The sequence below is a fragment of the Neovison vison genome, chromosome X (assembly GCF_020171115.1).
Source record: "Neovison vison isolate M4711 chromosome X, ASM_NN_V1, whole genome shotgun sequence".
Lineage (NCBI taxonomy): Eukaryota > Metazoa > Chordata > Mammalia > Carnivora > Mustelidae > Neogale > Neogale vison.
Window position 1 is genome coordinate 116329412 of NC_058105.1, and position 16292 is coordinate 116345703.

At 48.3% G+C, this 16292-nt stretch overlaps 1 protein-coding gene across 11 annotated transcripts in view; it reads left to right on the forward strand.

Moving 5' to 3' along the window:
• Positions 1–16292, forward strand: part of SH3KBP1 (SH3 domain containing kinase binding protein 1) — a 340719-nt gene that overhangs the window by 280214 nt on the left and 44213 nt on the right. For all 11 annotated transcript variants that reach the window (XM_044234434.1, XM_044234427.1, XM_044234423.1 and 8 more), the window contains 3 exons: positions 8705–8756; positions 11840–11920; positions 14680–14839. In XM_044234434.1, the coding sequence (XP_044090369.1) occupies positions 8705–8756; positions 11840–11920; positions 14680–14839 (293 nt within the window). The remainder of the gene's footprint in view (positions 1–8704; positions 8757–11839; positions 11921–14679; positions 14840–16292) is intronic.

A 16292-nucleotide genomic window follows, 5' to 3' on the forward strand; every position in this document is an offset into this window, starting at 1 on the left:
TACGGACGGGATAGTAAACATTTTGAAGCAAGAGGACACAGGCGTGAGGTGTGGCAGCCGCGTAGAGAGTAGAGTGCCCATGACTCCAGGCCACAGCATCAGCTGGACCCGGGCCTGACCGTGGCCCTGTCACTTTCTTGTTCTGTTCAAGGTCACCTCCGCGGGATGTGTCTGAGCCTCAGTATCTTCATCTACAAAACTGTGAGAAGAAGCGTACCTACCCTGTTGAACTGTTGAGAAAATAGGAATTCGTTAGCCCGGCGCCCGGTGCTTGGTAAAGGCCCCACACAGGTCGACTCTTGCCGTCTTTTTAATTACTGTTCGCACGAGTGTGGGAAGGCCTCAGCAGAAACTGGGCCGTAATGATAGACGTCGGACTCCGGTTCATCTCGTTTCAGCCAGTCAAATCAACACAGTTATCCTGACGTCTTTAGGAGCTCCCCAGGGAATCCAAATGCATCTGAGAACTTTGAGGCTAGCCTTCAAAAAGAAATCTAGTACTTTAAAAAATACATTTGTAGAGACAGGCGAACACAGAATGGCATAATCTTCATGCTGCTTCTCATATTTTTTTCACGATCTGCTGCCTGGCAGTTATGTTTTATGTTCATTTCTTCATCCACCACGTGCGTATTGGGTCCGTCAGCTAGCCGCCGTGCTGGCTGATGAGAAGGGAAGTGTGCACGCAGCTGCTGCCCTCGTGGGCTTAGCGTCAGGCAGCAGGTCTGATGTTCAGAGCCACAGAGACCTGCTGGACCTTTCCAAAAGGACACTGAGGGTGAATCTCTTCCAGGGAGTGGAGGGGAGAGGGCCATCCAGACTGCCCGTCTGACCCTTCTCACCAATCTTTGCAAGCCTGGTAAAAAGTGTTCACATCCTGAAGCATTTGGATGCCAAGACCTTCCTGGTGACGCCTTTCCCTGTGGCCAAGGAATCGTAGTGGGCATGCTGTCCTGCTGGCTGTTTGCCACCTTGCTGGTTCTGCGGGAGATACTGTGATTTTGAAGGCTGAGGTAAAACGTGGATAATTCTTTTAACAAATGGGCCAAGTCTTTGGTCACCTCTGCTGTGGCCCCTTGCTTTCTAATTCCTAGTCATATTTTAGTGGGGTAGTAATGGCACAGGTGAGAGTGATTCCATGGCATACCCTTCTAGAAGCTCTGCTCTGTTACATAAGAGATTAAGGGAAGGCTTCCACCGAGAGTGTGGAGTTGTCAGTGAGGAGTGGACTCAGCTTGCTCGTTGAGGTGTGCACGCTCTTTGGGGGCCCTGTGGGCATCTCGCCAACCTGGACAAGCAGCCACCATCTCTTTGATAGGTCTCTTAACCACATCCCTAAGAAGAAGATGACTCGGCTGAGGGAAACAATAGTCAAACCTGTCAGACAAAGTAATACCCACAGCTGAGGAGTGGTTGTATAATGAATATAATGTGACATTCAGCTTTTAGAACATATGAAGCATTACATCCTTTTCATCCCCCCCCCCCTCAGCCCACAAAACCAGCTTTGCACTGGCCGCTCTAGCAGCCTCTATCGTGGCGCGCAGAGGATTGGTGAGCCGGTGACAGCGTGGCGGGAGCTGGGGCTGTTTGCTGAGTTGGCTGTGTGAAGATGATTAGAATCATTAGCACAAATGCACTGTGTGAATGACAGTGTGCACTGTGTGAATGACAGAGTCTGCCACCGGTTTCAGCACATGTCATCTAGTCTTGCCAGTGGCTGGGGCTGCAGCCGTTCACCCAGAAAAGAGGACGGGCTGGGGTGATGAGGGTAGACAGCAGCAAAGAGCATTTACGCGGCGGCAGACCTCTTGAATCAGTAGTCGTCACCAAAGCATTCTGAGGAGGCTGGCTCTTTCCTGCTGCGGCTCGGTTTGGACTCAGGTGGTTACCACAGAGCCTTCTGGAATTTCCTGGAAGGCTTTGGTTCAGAGTTCCCGGCAGATTCTCTCTCATTAGGTGACAAACGCTTTGGGGCTTTCTCTCAAGATGTTCCCGGGGAGTGGGGAGAGCACCCATTGGTCTCTTGGTGCATATTTTAAAGCAATTATATAAGCTATTTATGAGAGAACCTAGATTCAATGGCTGGCTATTTATTTTGAGACTTGACAGTAAAATTGAATATCAAAATGGAAAGATTAAATATTCTGAGAGCTCCAGTGAAGCGGTACACATGCTCTGTCATCATTATGGAAGGAAAATGGGGAACTTGAACTCTCAAGAACAGCAGAAAACTCACCGTCATTGAAAAAAAAAATAGAATAGATATCCTGAACGATAATGTTCCTGAACGATTGCTTTTTAAGAAAAAGTCTCGAGCTCTAGAGCCGCGAAGAGAAACTGTTCAAATCACCCGAAGAAGACATTACTGTTCTAGGGTCCATTGACATGAAGGACCCTTCTGAGTTTGTGGACCATGTCAAGAACCAGCACGTTGCCAAGGTTCCCCCAGTGAATGTTCTACAGCAGAGGATCCGCCTGTCAGGTACACAGAAACCTTCCCTCAAAAATTTCTAAAGATGCCTGTGGCTGCGATGCAGGCTCACCTTTGCCAACTCGCAGAGACTTACCCAGCGAGCAGACTGCCAGCTTACTAATTGCAACAAGAACTGAAATGTCAGCCAGTCTGGAACACATGGGTCTGCCTGCCCAGGGCGTTCGCTCCCTGCGGGCCGGGTTTTTTAGAAGCCAGATTTCACAGGAAACCACATTTATTTGGTGCTTTCTGCAAGAGCTGGTGGCCCTCACCACGGGTCCTGCAGGTCTAGCTGGAGGCCCCCTTATGCACCAGAGGGTGGGGTGCACCCGGGGAACTGTGTGTTGAACTCAGCTCATCCCAGAGGCTGCTGGCGAGCACATGGCACCCTCGGCCTCAGCAACTTTCCATGGCTCTCGGGGTTCACAGCTGACCAGACCCTTCCTATTCATTGTCCATCTCCAGGCATGCTGTGCAATCCAGTATGTTCCCCACTTTCTCAACTATGGTCAAGTGCTGACCTTAAGATCACTCAGCAGTTTTGTCCAGACTTTCACAGGAAAGGAAGACTTATTGGATTCCCACAATGGCTAGTCCACTGGAGGGGGATTTTACCAGTGTAGCTGTGACTACATTCTCTTTACCACCTTCCTAGGAGGCCCCTTACCTTAGCCCCCATCATCTGACAACCCAGTTTATAAAACCGACTCACCCCAAATTTTATCTGTTCCTAGCCATGTCCTTCAGCCTTTTGAGAACCAGTACTTCTAGTTTCTAAAGATGTCCAATGAATTATTTCCCCCAAATGGTCTTCCAAAGAGAAACAAATATGTGCTTCCAATTATCACCATTGTGAAAAAAAAAATTCACCTACAACCTTGTCTTTACGTGTAGTTTTCTGGGTAATTTCACCTGCAGAGATGGGAACCATGAAGGCACTAATGTCACCCAAGCATAACCTAATGGCAGAGCCCTAACTGAGCTTCCCCAAAGTAGCCTGGATGGCCCCCTTCTCCCTTCTCTGCTGGTACTTACAGCCTGTACTCGCTCAGTTGAGCCCCTCATTCAGTTGTACCCTTGCCTGGCATGCTTCTCTGTCACTGCTTTGCCCGAGCGGTCATCTCTTTGAAGGCAGAGCCCGTGTCCCAAGCTTCTTCTCCATGGGCCCCAGAAGTATGTGTCTTAGTTCTGCTGGAACAGAATACCATAGACCGGGTGGCTTATAAACAATAGGGCTTTATTTCTCACAGTCCGGATGCTGAGAAGTCTAAGGTCAGGGTGCCAGCAGAGGTAACATCTAGTGAGGGTCCACTTCCTGGTTCATAGATGACTGTCTTCTCGCTGTGCCCACACATGGCAGAAGAGGTAGGGGAGCTCTCTGGGGTCTCTTCTGTAAGGACACTGATCCCGTCTTTCAGGGTGCCACCCTCATGACCCGGTCACCCCCTTAAATGCAACACCTCAACATACCCCACATTGAGGATTAGGTTTCACTACAGGAATTTGGGGTCCATTCAGTGGACAAACATTCAGCCCATAGCAGCATACAGGGTTGGCTCTCAAGATTGGCTTGTCATTTGGTGACCACGTGTACCTTCCCTTCCTTCGACCCCTCCCCTCCTACGTAAATGCTCTCTCCTGTACTAGCCTGAAAGAGGAAGGGGAGGCAGGGAGAAGCCAGGTCCCTTGTCAGACTCCTCCTCCCAGACATAGTGGAACTCGGGTCTTTCTATCTGGATGTGAGGTCTGGGCATGGAGTTGAGGCTTCGCTTTTGCAGTGGGTGGAGGGAGCAGAGGCATGAGCCAAGGGGGGTAAAGTGTGAGAGCATCTTGGAGAGAAGCCAAATATCAAAGCCTGCATGATTCCCCAATAGGCTAGCATTCTAGATGGGCCCAGCCAAGAGGGAGACCAGGGATGCAGGCCTCCGGGCCAAAGGTTAAGGAGAGGAAACTCAAGAGAGAACCTGCTGAGAGCAGGTTTTTGTGGTGGCCCCTGGGGGACTTCCTGTGCTAGGGACTCTGTAGGGTGCAGAGGGGCCCTTGCTGTAATCACAGGGAACCAACGAGCAGAATGGAGGCCTTTGTGTGTTTCTAGAGCTGTGAGGGATATCCTGGTCAGGAACTGTCCATTCTTGTTCCCTTTCCAGCTTCACACAGACACCTCTAGAGAACTTAGAGTACCTGGAGGAGGGTTTCCCAAGGCTGAAAAATCAAGCCAAGGTTTGCTTCCCTCTAGCAAAGTGCCCCCCTCAAGGGTACCTGGCCATCGGGGGTGCGCTCCTCTGATTATTCTCAACAAACCACATGGGTGGGGCCAGAACTCTGAAGGCAAGAGGCCCAGTGGCAAATCAGAATTCCTGCCAGGGAGGCCGGTTGAGCCAGCTGATGAGCTCTTTGCCTGGGACTGGCCAGGCTTGCCAAACAAAGGGCAGAGTCAGCTCGGAAATCCATCAGCAGGAAGTAAGACTTGCCTTCCTGCTGTCTTCACTCCAGAACATTCAGATCTATTTCCTTCCTGGTAATAATGGTAAGAAATCAGATCTAATTAACATATCCTTTGAAGGATGGTGTTTGCTTAGTGTCCAAGCCAACGGCTCGACATTGGCAGACGCACACGCAGGCACACACAGGCCTGTACACCCTGTATATGGGAAGACCACAGAACACATTCTGCTTTCCTAGAAATCAGAAAATGTTGGCTCATTGATTTTGTTAGGAACATTTTCATGCTGACTCTTAATGAATTGCCACAGTCTGGACATTGAGGGATAGGAGTTCTGGGCTCTCTTTGGCTCCTGCCCAGTGATTGACCCAGCCCCTCTGGGTCTCAATCTCCCCAGTGTAGAGGGGACCCTGTGATCGTTCATAGCTCTAATATCCTCTGTCTCTAGCATTGATCTACAAATCGAGCAGGCTGAAGCCATCTGAATTTGGATCAGGAGTGTTATATTTCCTCTATGGAGGGAGGGATAAAGAGAAGAAATAGAACAAGTGCCTCTAAAAATTCATGACTTAAAATACTCGCTTGGGTTGTAAGGGTGTTTCTGACTGCACACCTGTGGCACTGGCTAATGCCAGTCACCTCGGCAGAGCACGCGCTGGGCTACTGCTTAACCTGGAGGTCCCCTCCGTGCTATTTCCTTCTTCCGGCCACAGTCAGATATTTTGGGGAAAACCGACTAAGCGACGTGCTTACGTCTTTTGATTTAAGAATCATGAATGCCTGTGCTGAAGTCTTTCCTGTCACGTTTTGCTACAGATTTTCCCAGCCTGCCTTCTCAGTTCTCACTGCCCCGTCTTCCTGTTGCATTTAAAGAGGAAAATCCTTGTAGGCTCCTGTGCAGTCATCTGTTAATCACTTGGGGGACAGTCTGGAGCTGCCTCTGAACCCAGGCCCCAGTTTTTGTTTAGAATTACCTTCAGAGGCCTCTTCTTTGAAAACATGGCATCATTTTTCCTCTAAGGAGGCAGGAAGGCTAAGTCTGACGGCATCATCGAGTGAAGTTAGTCAAAGAAAAAAAAACAAAACAAGAAACGCAGGACAGCCTGTAAACCCGTTCCGCTCATAAGCACAGCTGGCCTGCAGCCAGCGCAGATCAAACCTGGTGGGGACAAGGCACACGGTCATAGACTGTGCCCTCCTTTCAGAACTGGCCCCACTTGCCTTCACTACCCCCCCCCTCACGACCCCTCACACCTCTGCCTCCGCCACTGTCAGGCCCACACTTGCCATGACCACGCTTGTCACACTCAGTCTCTTAGCCTAACGCTTCCTGTCCTCTCTCTTGGTGCCACTCTGCCCTGCTCCGGTCACATTCTGTGTGTCTGCTCCATGTCCAATCTGACAACCCTGAGGGATTTTTTTTTCTTTGCACAGTAATCTTGGAAAACATGATGACTTGTAATTGTCTTTTTTTTTTTTAATTTGGGGTCCTGTGGTTTGAGGCAAGGTCGCTGGGGTAACAGCCTCGGCAAGAGGAGGCTCATGTGAAATTGGTTATAAAATGTTTCAAAGGAGCAGGAAGTGAGCAAAACATTCACAGGGTAGGCATCACTGGGACTTGGCCAGGAAGAAGTAGGCCATAGGGCGCTGTCTGTGAATCAGAACTTACTCTGATCCTGGGGTAAAGGAAGGTTAGTTGGCAGAGTTTCAACAATAACTTCATTAGGTAAACACACATCTGTCCCCAGCTAATTTATACAAGGATAGAAAAGGGAGGCAAAAAGGAAGAGGCTGGAGTGGAGAGCTAGAAGGGGCTGGCAGATGGGAAAGGGCCTTCCGCCAGCGAGACGGCCTGTGTGCAGGGGGAGGGGGCCCTTAGAGCATTTTTTCCGTCTCTTTTTTAGAATGACGTTAGCCAGTACTCATATAGGCAGCACCGAAACATATTAAGAAGGAAACACACACACCCACACATGCCCATAATCCTATACTAGTCAGGTATCACGCTATAAATTTGGTTCCTTTACAGTCTTTTTCTCTTTCTGTATATTTTGTAACGTAGTTGATCTGAGCTCATATTGTAGCTGTAGCATAATATCCATATTTTCTTCCCCCCAACTTTCACATGATACAGTTCCCTGTGCTTTTGTGTATACCACGTGTCGTATATGGCCATGTTGTGGGCTGTCTTGTGGATGCCCTCTGGCAAGGCGGGTCCTTCGCAGTGGCTCAGAGCAGACCTGTGGGTCAGACAGCCAGGGCTGGGCTCCCAGCCCCCATGCTATTTAATAGCATGGTGACTTGGGGAGTGGCTTCATCTCTTTAAGCCTCAATCACTTCATCTGCAAAATGGGCATACTAAAATCACTACTTAAAGTCTTGTCATGAAGATTCAGCAGGGCAGTGCTTACTGACTCCCTGTGCGTGTGAAACTACCTCCTCTCAAGAGGGAGGTAATACCATTGCCATTTTCCATATGAGAAGCTTTAGCTAGGTCAGTTCACCTGCCCCGTGTCCATGGCTGACACTTGAAGAATGACTTGAAACCCCACCTCGCGGCCACCACGCTGCACTACTTCCTCCAGGTAATGGCCACATCAGCCAGCTACTGAAGAGCAGAGGTGACATGTCATAGAATCCAGAGCCTTCCTGTTGTGATGCCTCCTGAGAAAGTTCTTCACGAGTCTCCTATTCTCAGGGTTTTACTTGAAATCATTTCCTTCTTCATGCTAGTACCATAGCAGGCCCCGGTGGACCCCAGAGGGTAGGGGCTGGGGACTGCACGGGGCTTTGGCTGGTCCTTGTGGTGATGTCAGAGTGGTATGGTTTCAGAGTGCAGGACAGACTCTCTAGAGCTGTTGAAAAAGTCGCTGGTGTGTAAGGCCCAGAGAGGGTCGGGAGAAGTATCAGCGGCAACGTGGATTCAATTCTCAAATCCTCTGGTTTCTATCTTTCCTTAATGACTTTGATATTGAGATGGTTTTCTCCTCGCCTCTGGCTCCCCTCTCCAAGTATGGTGTCCAAGAGTTGTGCCCTGGCTGGATTCTTGGCCCCTGAATCACTTGCCAAGTACAGCCTGACCCTCTTCCTCCTACAGTCAATCCTGGGTGAGCAAGGAGAGGCCCTGGAACCGGTTCGGGGCGATGCCACCGACTGCTTCACTGCCTCGTCACCTACAGAGTGACAGGTTGTGAGAGAAGAACAGAAAAAAAGCTCCATTCCACTTTCCAGGGTACACCTGGTCTGGGGGGGGCAGCTCACAAGTGGCCTGCCAGCCTTGGGGTCAAAAGGGCTGAAGGTTTAGAACCCACTGACTCCCAGCCACAGCAGCCCCTTGGCCTGCTTTTGGTGAAGGTTCCCTGTCCAGAGCAGATCTGATTTCATGCTGTCCCAGTGACTCTCCCGAATCACTTGGTTATTCAGCAGATTAAATCTTAATTGCAAATGTGGTTTCGGTGTAGGAGTACCATTGTGCTTGCTGGTCGCAGGCCATTTTTGCTGAGCCGTGCTTTTCCAGAAGGCTGTTACAAATTTAGAAAGGGGGAAATGGTATTTCATTTGTCCATCAAAGTTTTGTTTTGCAGACTGAATTTATTTTAGTGTTGGTTTGAAGGTGCCAGAACCTGACATCCCCAGAGAGAGATTTGCTCAATTTTTTGGAGAACTCCTCTGGACTGTCCAAACTACATCTAGAAAACAATGTCTTCGATCCTTATGTGACAGGCCAACAATCTCATTGGCTTGCCAACAAACTCATGTGTTGTTGTTTTTGACTCATTTTTCAGAGACCCAAGAAGCCGCCTCCTCCGTCCGCTCCTGTCATCAAGCAAGGGGCAGGTAATGCGCTTCCATTCTGGACACAGCGTGTGACTTTCTGTGTGTATTTACAGCACCCTCGGGAGAGCTCAAGGTTCTTAGATTCAAATGCCACGGATCACCAAATTGGGAACTTACCACTTGGTCTCAGCAGGCAGATTTTAAATCTGTTGCTGCTTCTCCTAAAAATTAAACATACCATTAAAATGTATCCGTGGTACAGCAAAAAAAAAAAAAAAATCTAGCCTCCCAAGTGAATGACCAGAAAGACTTTGCTTTGGAGTAAACCAGTTTTCTTACAGTGTTGTATTTTTCTTTTTAATTTCTCATCAACTGCTTTTGAGGAAAGAAGAACTGAATTGTCCTGCTTTGCCCGCGCCCACCTCATCTCGAGGGTCAGCTTAGGGGGGATTGCTTCCATGGGTCATAGCCTCACCACGCATGTACAGTGGGGCTAAATTTTTAACCAAAAAAAAAAAAAATGCGTGGTTAACCAAAATTTGTACTTACTTCACACACACCCCCCAACTAAAAAAATGTTCTTCTGGCAATAAATATCTTTCCTCATGAGACTTTTTTCATCTTAAAAAGAGTCCAGTTCACTTTTTCTGTGTAGTTCAGACATGAAGGTTGAACAACGTAGGAAGACATGACATGATTGGACGTTTGGTAACTCATTGCGCACAGGGTTCTCATACATAGAAAAGATCATTCATATTTCCCCATTGAACTCTCCTTTATAATTGTTAAGAACTAATTATGGGGAGAAATTCCTCCATGAATAACTAGTTAAGTGGCATTTTAAAAAAAATTAACAACTTAAACAGAAGAAGACTAAGGGTATTTTTAGTTCCACACATTAATAACTGTGATATTTCTATAGCATTTAAAGTATGAATAAATTTCCGGATTGGTTTATTCTCAAATTCATTAATGAGTGATTTTTTTAAGGCCTTTAGGCCCACTGAGTTTGGGGGGGTAATCAGCTTGACCCCAAATTCCTTTACCATTCCCTTTAGGTTAGTTGAGATTTAGTGAGCTTATGCCCTGAAATGAGGTGTTAATTATGTCTCTTGCTCCGCCCCCCCACATCATAGTTTGCATTGAGCAGTTTAATTTTGCCACCTAGTGGTTCACACTGGATCAATATTTTGTTGTACTGAAATTAAAACTGGCTCTTGTTTTGCTTTTCTCTGGCGACCCTTTTCCTTGAGGCTTTGGTGATGGATTATAGACCAAGGAGATAAGTTGAGTGGCCCAAGGCTCAAGGAGCCTAGAATGTAACTAGGATTGGGTTCTTCATGGCAGTAGGATTGTCAGTTCCTCCTGTATCTCTAGGAATAACAAACATTTTTGTTACCATTAGAAGCCTAGATTGTAGCACAGTAGGCAAATTCTTTCTCTTTTAAAGCAGTTTTATGTAAGGTTATGCTGGATCTCTGTGGGGCAAAGCAAGATGGCATTTAACTTTCTTAGATTCCTACTGCTCATCTCTTTTTTTAATAATTTTTATGATGTTATAGTTTTTGATGTAGAGTTCCATGATTCATTGTTTGTGTATAATACCCAGTGCTCCATGCAATCCTTGCCCTCCTTAATTTATCCTGCTGAATGATCCTGGGCATTGCTTTGTGACAGGGAGGTAGATATTTATATTTTCCTTATCATCAGCTTTCCTCGTATTTGATTATTTGACCAAAAAACCCAAAAAAGTATGGAATTGACAGAAATTAGATACAGTGTTTAATTTGTAATGAGTCATTAAGGAGATTTCAGTAAAGTGTGTTCAGTGGATTTTTTTTTTCAGTTCCTTTGGCTTCTGATACTGTGTCGTTGAGATTTTAGTTCCAGGTACCCATCAATAGGGATGGGCAGTAAGGAATTCACCGAGCACTCAAGCAAGTCTCTGAGTCTGAGGAGAACTTGTGATTGGTTTTATGCTTTAGCTGTTTTGCAAATGTGCTTATGCACCTGAGGCCACGGGCCCTGCTGAGGACCCCAGGTGAGGGAGCAGCTGCAGTCGGCAGAGCCCTGCAGGTATATTTGGGAAAATGTCATATGTAACATTTGAGGGATTCAGGCACAGATATACTAGACTGAAGGACAACCACAGATCTTCTCTGCACATCCCTCTACTTAAGAATAGGCTCTCGTTATTATCGCTGCATAACAAACCACCCCAAATCTGGTGGCAGAAAACAACGATCCTCTTATGCCCATGGCTTCTGGGATCAGGAATTTGAACAGGGTCTGGCCAAGATATCTTGTCTCTCCGCTCCTTGATATTTGGGACAATATCATTTTTGATATTTGATATTTGGTATTTGGGATAGCTGGGAACGCTGGGCCAGTGGAAGCTGGAGGACCCACTTTGGAGATGGCTGCTTTGCTGTCAAGTCTGGCTGCCCTTGACAGGAATGGCTGGAGGGCTGGGCTCAGTGGGGGCATGTGGAGACCATGTCTACACATGGCTTCTTCAGTGGGCCTTAGGTTTGTGGACTTCTCACACGGACATTCAGTGTTCTAGCAAATAAAGCATAAGCGACACAGCCTGTGTCTTTTATGACACAGCCTTGGAAATTATATGGTATCATGTTGGCCCCGGGTTGAAGCAGTCACAAGCCTACCCGCATTCCAGACAGGGGACACAGACCTCACCTCTTAATGGGAAGGGTAGCAAACGATGTGAGGCTACAACATAGGATCCATATCCCTGTGCAATTTCTTTTTATTTGTAGAACAATCGCCAGTGACCCATTATTTGCATATTTTGGTGATTGACTTGCCTATACATATTTTCCACCCACACCCAGTGATTTCCTGTGACTGTTTTGATGTCTCAGGAGTTCATATTTAAATATCAGAAAATAGTAATGGCATCCTTGTAAATTAAGGACATATAGGCAGGCAAACTTAATGACAGGCCAGAAATGGCTTCTGCTGTTTTCTAAGCGGCTTACATTTGCCGGGTAGCACCAGCGCTCAGCTTAGGGGGAGAAAAGTCTATTGACTTTGCTGTACCTGATAAATATTTAAAATGCTGGTGTGTCTAATAAATGGATAGAGAAAACATGTTCTGATCACTGTTATCCTTTCCCCCTTAGGTACCACTGAGAGAAAACATGAAATTAAAAAGATACCTCCTGAGAGACCAGAAACGCTTCCCAACAGAACAGATGAGAAAGGTATGAAATCAAGTCTTCGCTGGTACTGCTCGAACAGCCGGAGACAACGCCGTCGGTCAGGGGCTAGTCCAGATTACCCACAGAGTTTGTTTTTAGGGGGGAATATGGTGATTATGGTTTTATTTGGGTTGCTTTTAAATATCCCATTTCTAAGGAAATCGGAGAGAGGGTTATGTGGTGCTTTTTTGGGCCAGAATTCCTCACCGAATGAAAAACAACCAGACCAGTCACTTAACACATCAGGGTTCTTCCATCCCAGTCTTCCTGCCATTGCCGCCCTCCCTACACCAGCAGCATCGTGAAGCCAAGGTGCTGACTAGAAGTTTCCTGAGGCCCTGGATGTATCTACCAGAGTTTCCATCCTACCCTCTCCCGTGCCTCGTGCCCCAGGGCACTTATTCCCTGTTGACGGGTGCCTGTAGACTGAGAGAAATTGCCATCAGGACAAATGAAAGCCGTCATCCTCGGTCACTGCTGGACTTTTGACTCTGGCTACTATGTCATAGACACATGTCCTTGCTCAAGAATGCTAGGGGGGAGGGGCATGGCAAAACTGGGAGAAGCAGCTCAGGGCCCACAGTCCCCTGAAGGCGGTCAGGAAAGTCATCTGAAGGGGAGTAGCTTCCCGGGACTCACACAGTCAACTTTTACAAATGTGTCTGACTCCCTACTGTTCTGAGTACATCTCCCAGAGAAATCTGCATGCTGTGGAAGGACTCATTTTGTTAGGTGTCTAAGATTTGATTGATCACACATTTTATGGGGAAAGTGCTATGTTACTATTATGAACAGGAGGCAGAGCAAATTCCATTTTAAAAAGCAGTTATTTGGAAGTCACAAGAGAAATGCTGAATTAATGAATGTAATTATTTGGAGATACCCCTGGGTGGCCTCATGAAATTTTATTGTGAAATTTCATATTTTTTTTATCATCCTGCCAAAAGTTTTGCCAACATTGCCAGCTCTTAAGAAGTTACATCTCTTTTCCTTCACAGTGAACACTTAAAATCTAAGTTGTCGAACCTCATTGAAAGGGACACAGGTCTGTGTCCCAGAGCAGTGAAAAAACAGCCATATGTATATCATGCAAACAGCCCTTTGAGGAGAGTGTGTGCTGTGACATAACCAAACACTGCCCCCTGTCCACACGGAGGACACATGACTAGTCTCTGGCTGACCACCAGACTCCAACACAGGAACTTCCTGCTCTGTTCCATGCTGACTGACATAAGGACTTGGCTTACGTGTGAACAACTGCCCCAGTTGGCTGGCCAAGTGACCACACACTTCTGGTTCCTTCCACTCCTCTGATTCCTTGTTCAGTGCCACAGTGGGTCCGGAAAGCAGAAACCCTGGTCAGAACAGCAGGGGAGCCAGAGAGCCAGCCACACCCTGAGACTTGGCCTTCCCTGTGAGGTGGGCACAACCTCCCATTTGCTCAGCACACGCCAGAGAGGCTGCCCCCCAGTACATTCCAGCAAAAGGAGTCTCCGCTCCTTTGCATCTGAGCCAAGCCCTTCCTCCTCTGGTCCGCGTGGACAGTGAGTGAGCTCCCAGCATTCCCGGATGGAGCGTATTCCCCTACTGAAGTGTGGGGGTGAGCACAGTGGTGTCCGTATAGTAACTGGTGGGCTTTTTAATGCTTTGCCAGTCGGCCTGGGCACCTGAGCAATATGAGTGTGTGTTTGCAAGAGGAACTCTTCAGAGTTCCAGCTTACGAGTGAACATAGGGAACAGGCCTGTCCTCCAGTGGGCAGCTCTTTGGAGTTCCATCTTTATAAAAAAGAACGTGGATGTGTGCTTTTTACGCCACACATGGGGCACGGCTAACTGGGGACAGAAAACACGAAGCTGTCAGTCACGCTGCTGCTTAGTTGGCTGCCAGATCTGACCTTAACTTCATTCTAATAGCGGACTTAAATCCTTGGAAACCAAATACCTATGAAACCCCAGTTTACCTTCCAAGGTCAAACTGTACACAAAAAGAATCCAGAATTAATTCTTTGTTCCCAGAAATGCCCCCCCACAATTTACTGGCTCATGGCCCCTTTACACAGGCTGACCTGAGAGGCATCAGACCTCTTGCCTCCTCACACCCAGCAGGTCATGTGGGTTCTTGACCAAACTCATCACCCATTTGCTGAGCACCTGCTATGCGCCAGGCACCGGGTCGGTTCTAGAGAGACGACCAGACATGGGCCCCGCCCTGGGGGTCTGACGGCCTACAGGCTCTGCCAGGCATATACACACCCGGAAAGTAGCCAGGTGGAACCCATTTATGAAGGGCTGCCTTTCTGGGCTCAGATGAGGGAGTAAGAAAGTCTGCCTCTGAGGGTCGGTTTGGCTGTTGAGAAGGGAGTGTGACAGTGTCCTGGTTCAGCCAGGCCAGTGAGTAGGCCTGAGAAAGGATCTGTGAGAGTTCACCACGGGTGGGCAGTGGCCAGAAGGGCCCTCCAGGCCAGGGTGGGCAGTGGCCGGAAGGGCCCTCCAGGCCAGCACGGGCAAAGGCCAACGGTGGGCTGCAGCTGGGGAGGGGATTTTCCTAACTTGACCAAAAAAATAAAGAAGGCTCTACAAATACATGAATAAATAGAAATTAAAAAAAAAATAATGTTCTTCACCCTCCAACTTCACCTTTGCAAGTAAGCCTCAGTGATTTTTTTTTTAAAAATACAGGAAACGAGCAGTCTTCCCCTAAGTACTGTCACTTACGCTAGATCTCCTTGTCTTCTTTATGCTTTTTAAACAATGACTTAAAGAAAGACCAGAGAGAGAGCCAAAACTGGATTTACAGAAGCCCTCTGTTCCTGCCATACCGCCCAAAAAGCCGCGGCCACCCAAGACCAATTCTCTCAGCAGACCCGGTGCGCTGCCCCCCAGGAGGCCTGAACGACCAGTGGGTCCCCTGACCCACACCAGGTACTGCTCTGCTCTTGCCACTGGGGGCGGGTGAGGGTTGGCCGTGGGCCACAGGAGAGGGACCTCGGGTGCAGCGAGCAGAGGGAGAGGGGACGGAGCTGCCCTTCCACCCTCTAGCAAAGCTGTCTGAAGACTCCAGCTACTTCTGTTCCTGCTTCTTCTGTGCTTGGGCAGAAGTGGGTTTGAGGCCGGGAGGCACAGTGTGGGTTTTAGGCTGAGCAGATGGGAATCAGGTATCTTGCATGTAGACTCTGCTCACACGGAGGGGTTTTCCCTGAGCTTCTTGAGGGCGTGCCAGCCACCCTTCAGACTAGAAATGTGGGTATCACGACCCCCGACCTCCCTGGATGTCCCCCTGGCCTCGGGTGTGCACCACTCCCTGGGAGCTCCATGCCCTGACCCTCTCCCTGCTCTGCGGTGCCTCTTGCCCCAGCCCCAGGCTCCCTCAGCCCTGAACTGCACAGCCCTATTGTGGCACCGAGGACCCGTCATTGGCGAATATTGTCTTAGTGTATGTGTCTCCAAACTGTGAGACCCTCACAGGCAAGGGACATGCTTTGCTCAGGCAGAGGTTCTGAGGTGTGCCTGGCACAACTCACATTTGTTCGCTGGCTGGCTGGGCACACAGGTCAGGAGTGGGGAGTCAGAGTTGGATATTGTGCTCCAGGGCCCGAGCTGCCCACCACGGAGCAAAGAAGGATTGTGTTCGTTCCCCGAGTTAGCTGCCAGAACTTTCTCCTAGTACGTATGTATTATGTGTGTTGGTGTCATACAGCAGAGCAAGCTGTTGGCTTGGAGGTCTTGCCATGTACCTGTCAGCACACAGTCACTCACCAGATTTTTGTTCTTTTGAGCCAAGTTTGCCTGGTGGGTCACATGGGGCTTCAGCGCCCTCGGGCTGGGGTCAGCAGGCTTCCTGGTTTGCATCTCATCTTGCTCATAGGTGGGCGGGCCTTGGCATGTCACTGCCCCTCTCCAAGACCTTACTTTTTCTGCCTATAAATTGGGGATGATAATGGAATGCAGACAAAAGGATGGAACACGACAATCCCCAGTAACCTCGTGCTTGTAAATCAACGTTAGTTCCATTGTCATTCTTACTTTTTTTAAGATTTAATTTTTTTAAGATTTTATTTATTTATTTGACAGAGAGAGATCACAAGTAGGCAGAGAGGCAGGCAGAGAGAGAGGAGGAAGCAGGCTCCCTGCTGAGCAGAGAGCCCGATGCGGGACTCGATCCCAGGACCCTGAGATCATGACCTGAGCCGAAGGCAGCGGCTTAACCCACTGAGCCACCCAGGCACCCTTAAGATTTAATTTTTAAGTAATCTCTACACCCAGTGTGGAGCTTGTTTTACTTCTTAGGAAATAAGGTTTAAATCGTGGTAAATACACGTGACATAAAATTGACCTCCATAGCCATTGGTCAGTGTGCAGTTCAGTGACATCAGGG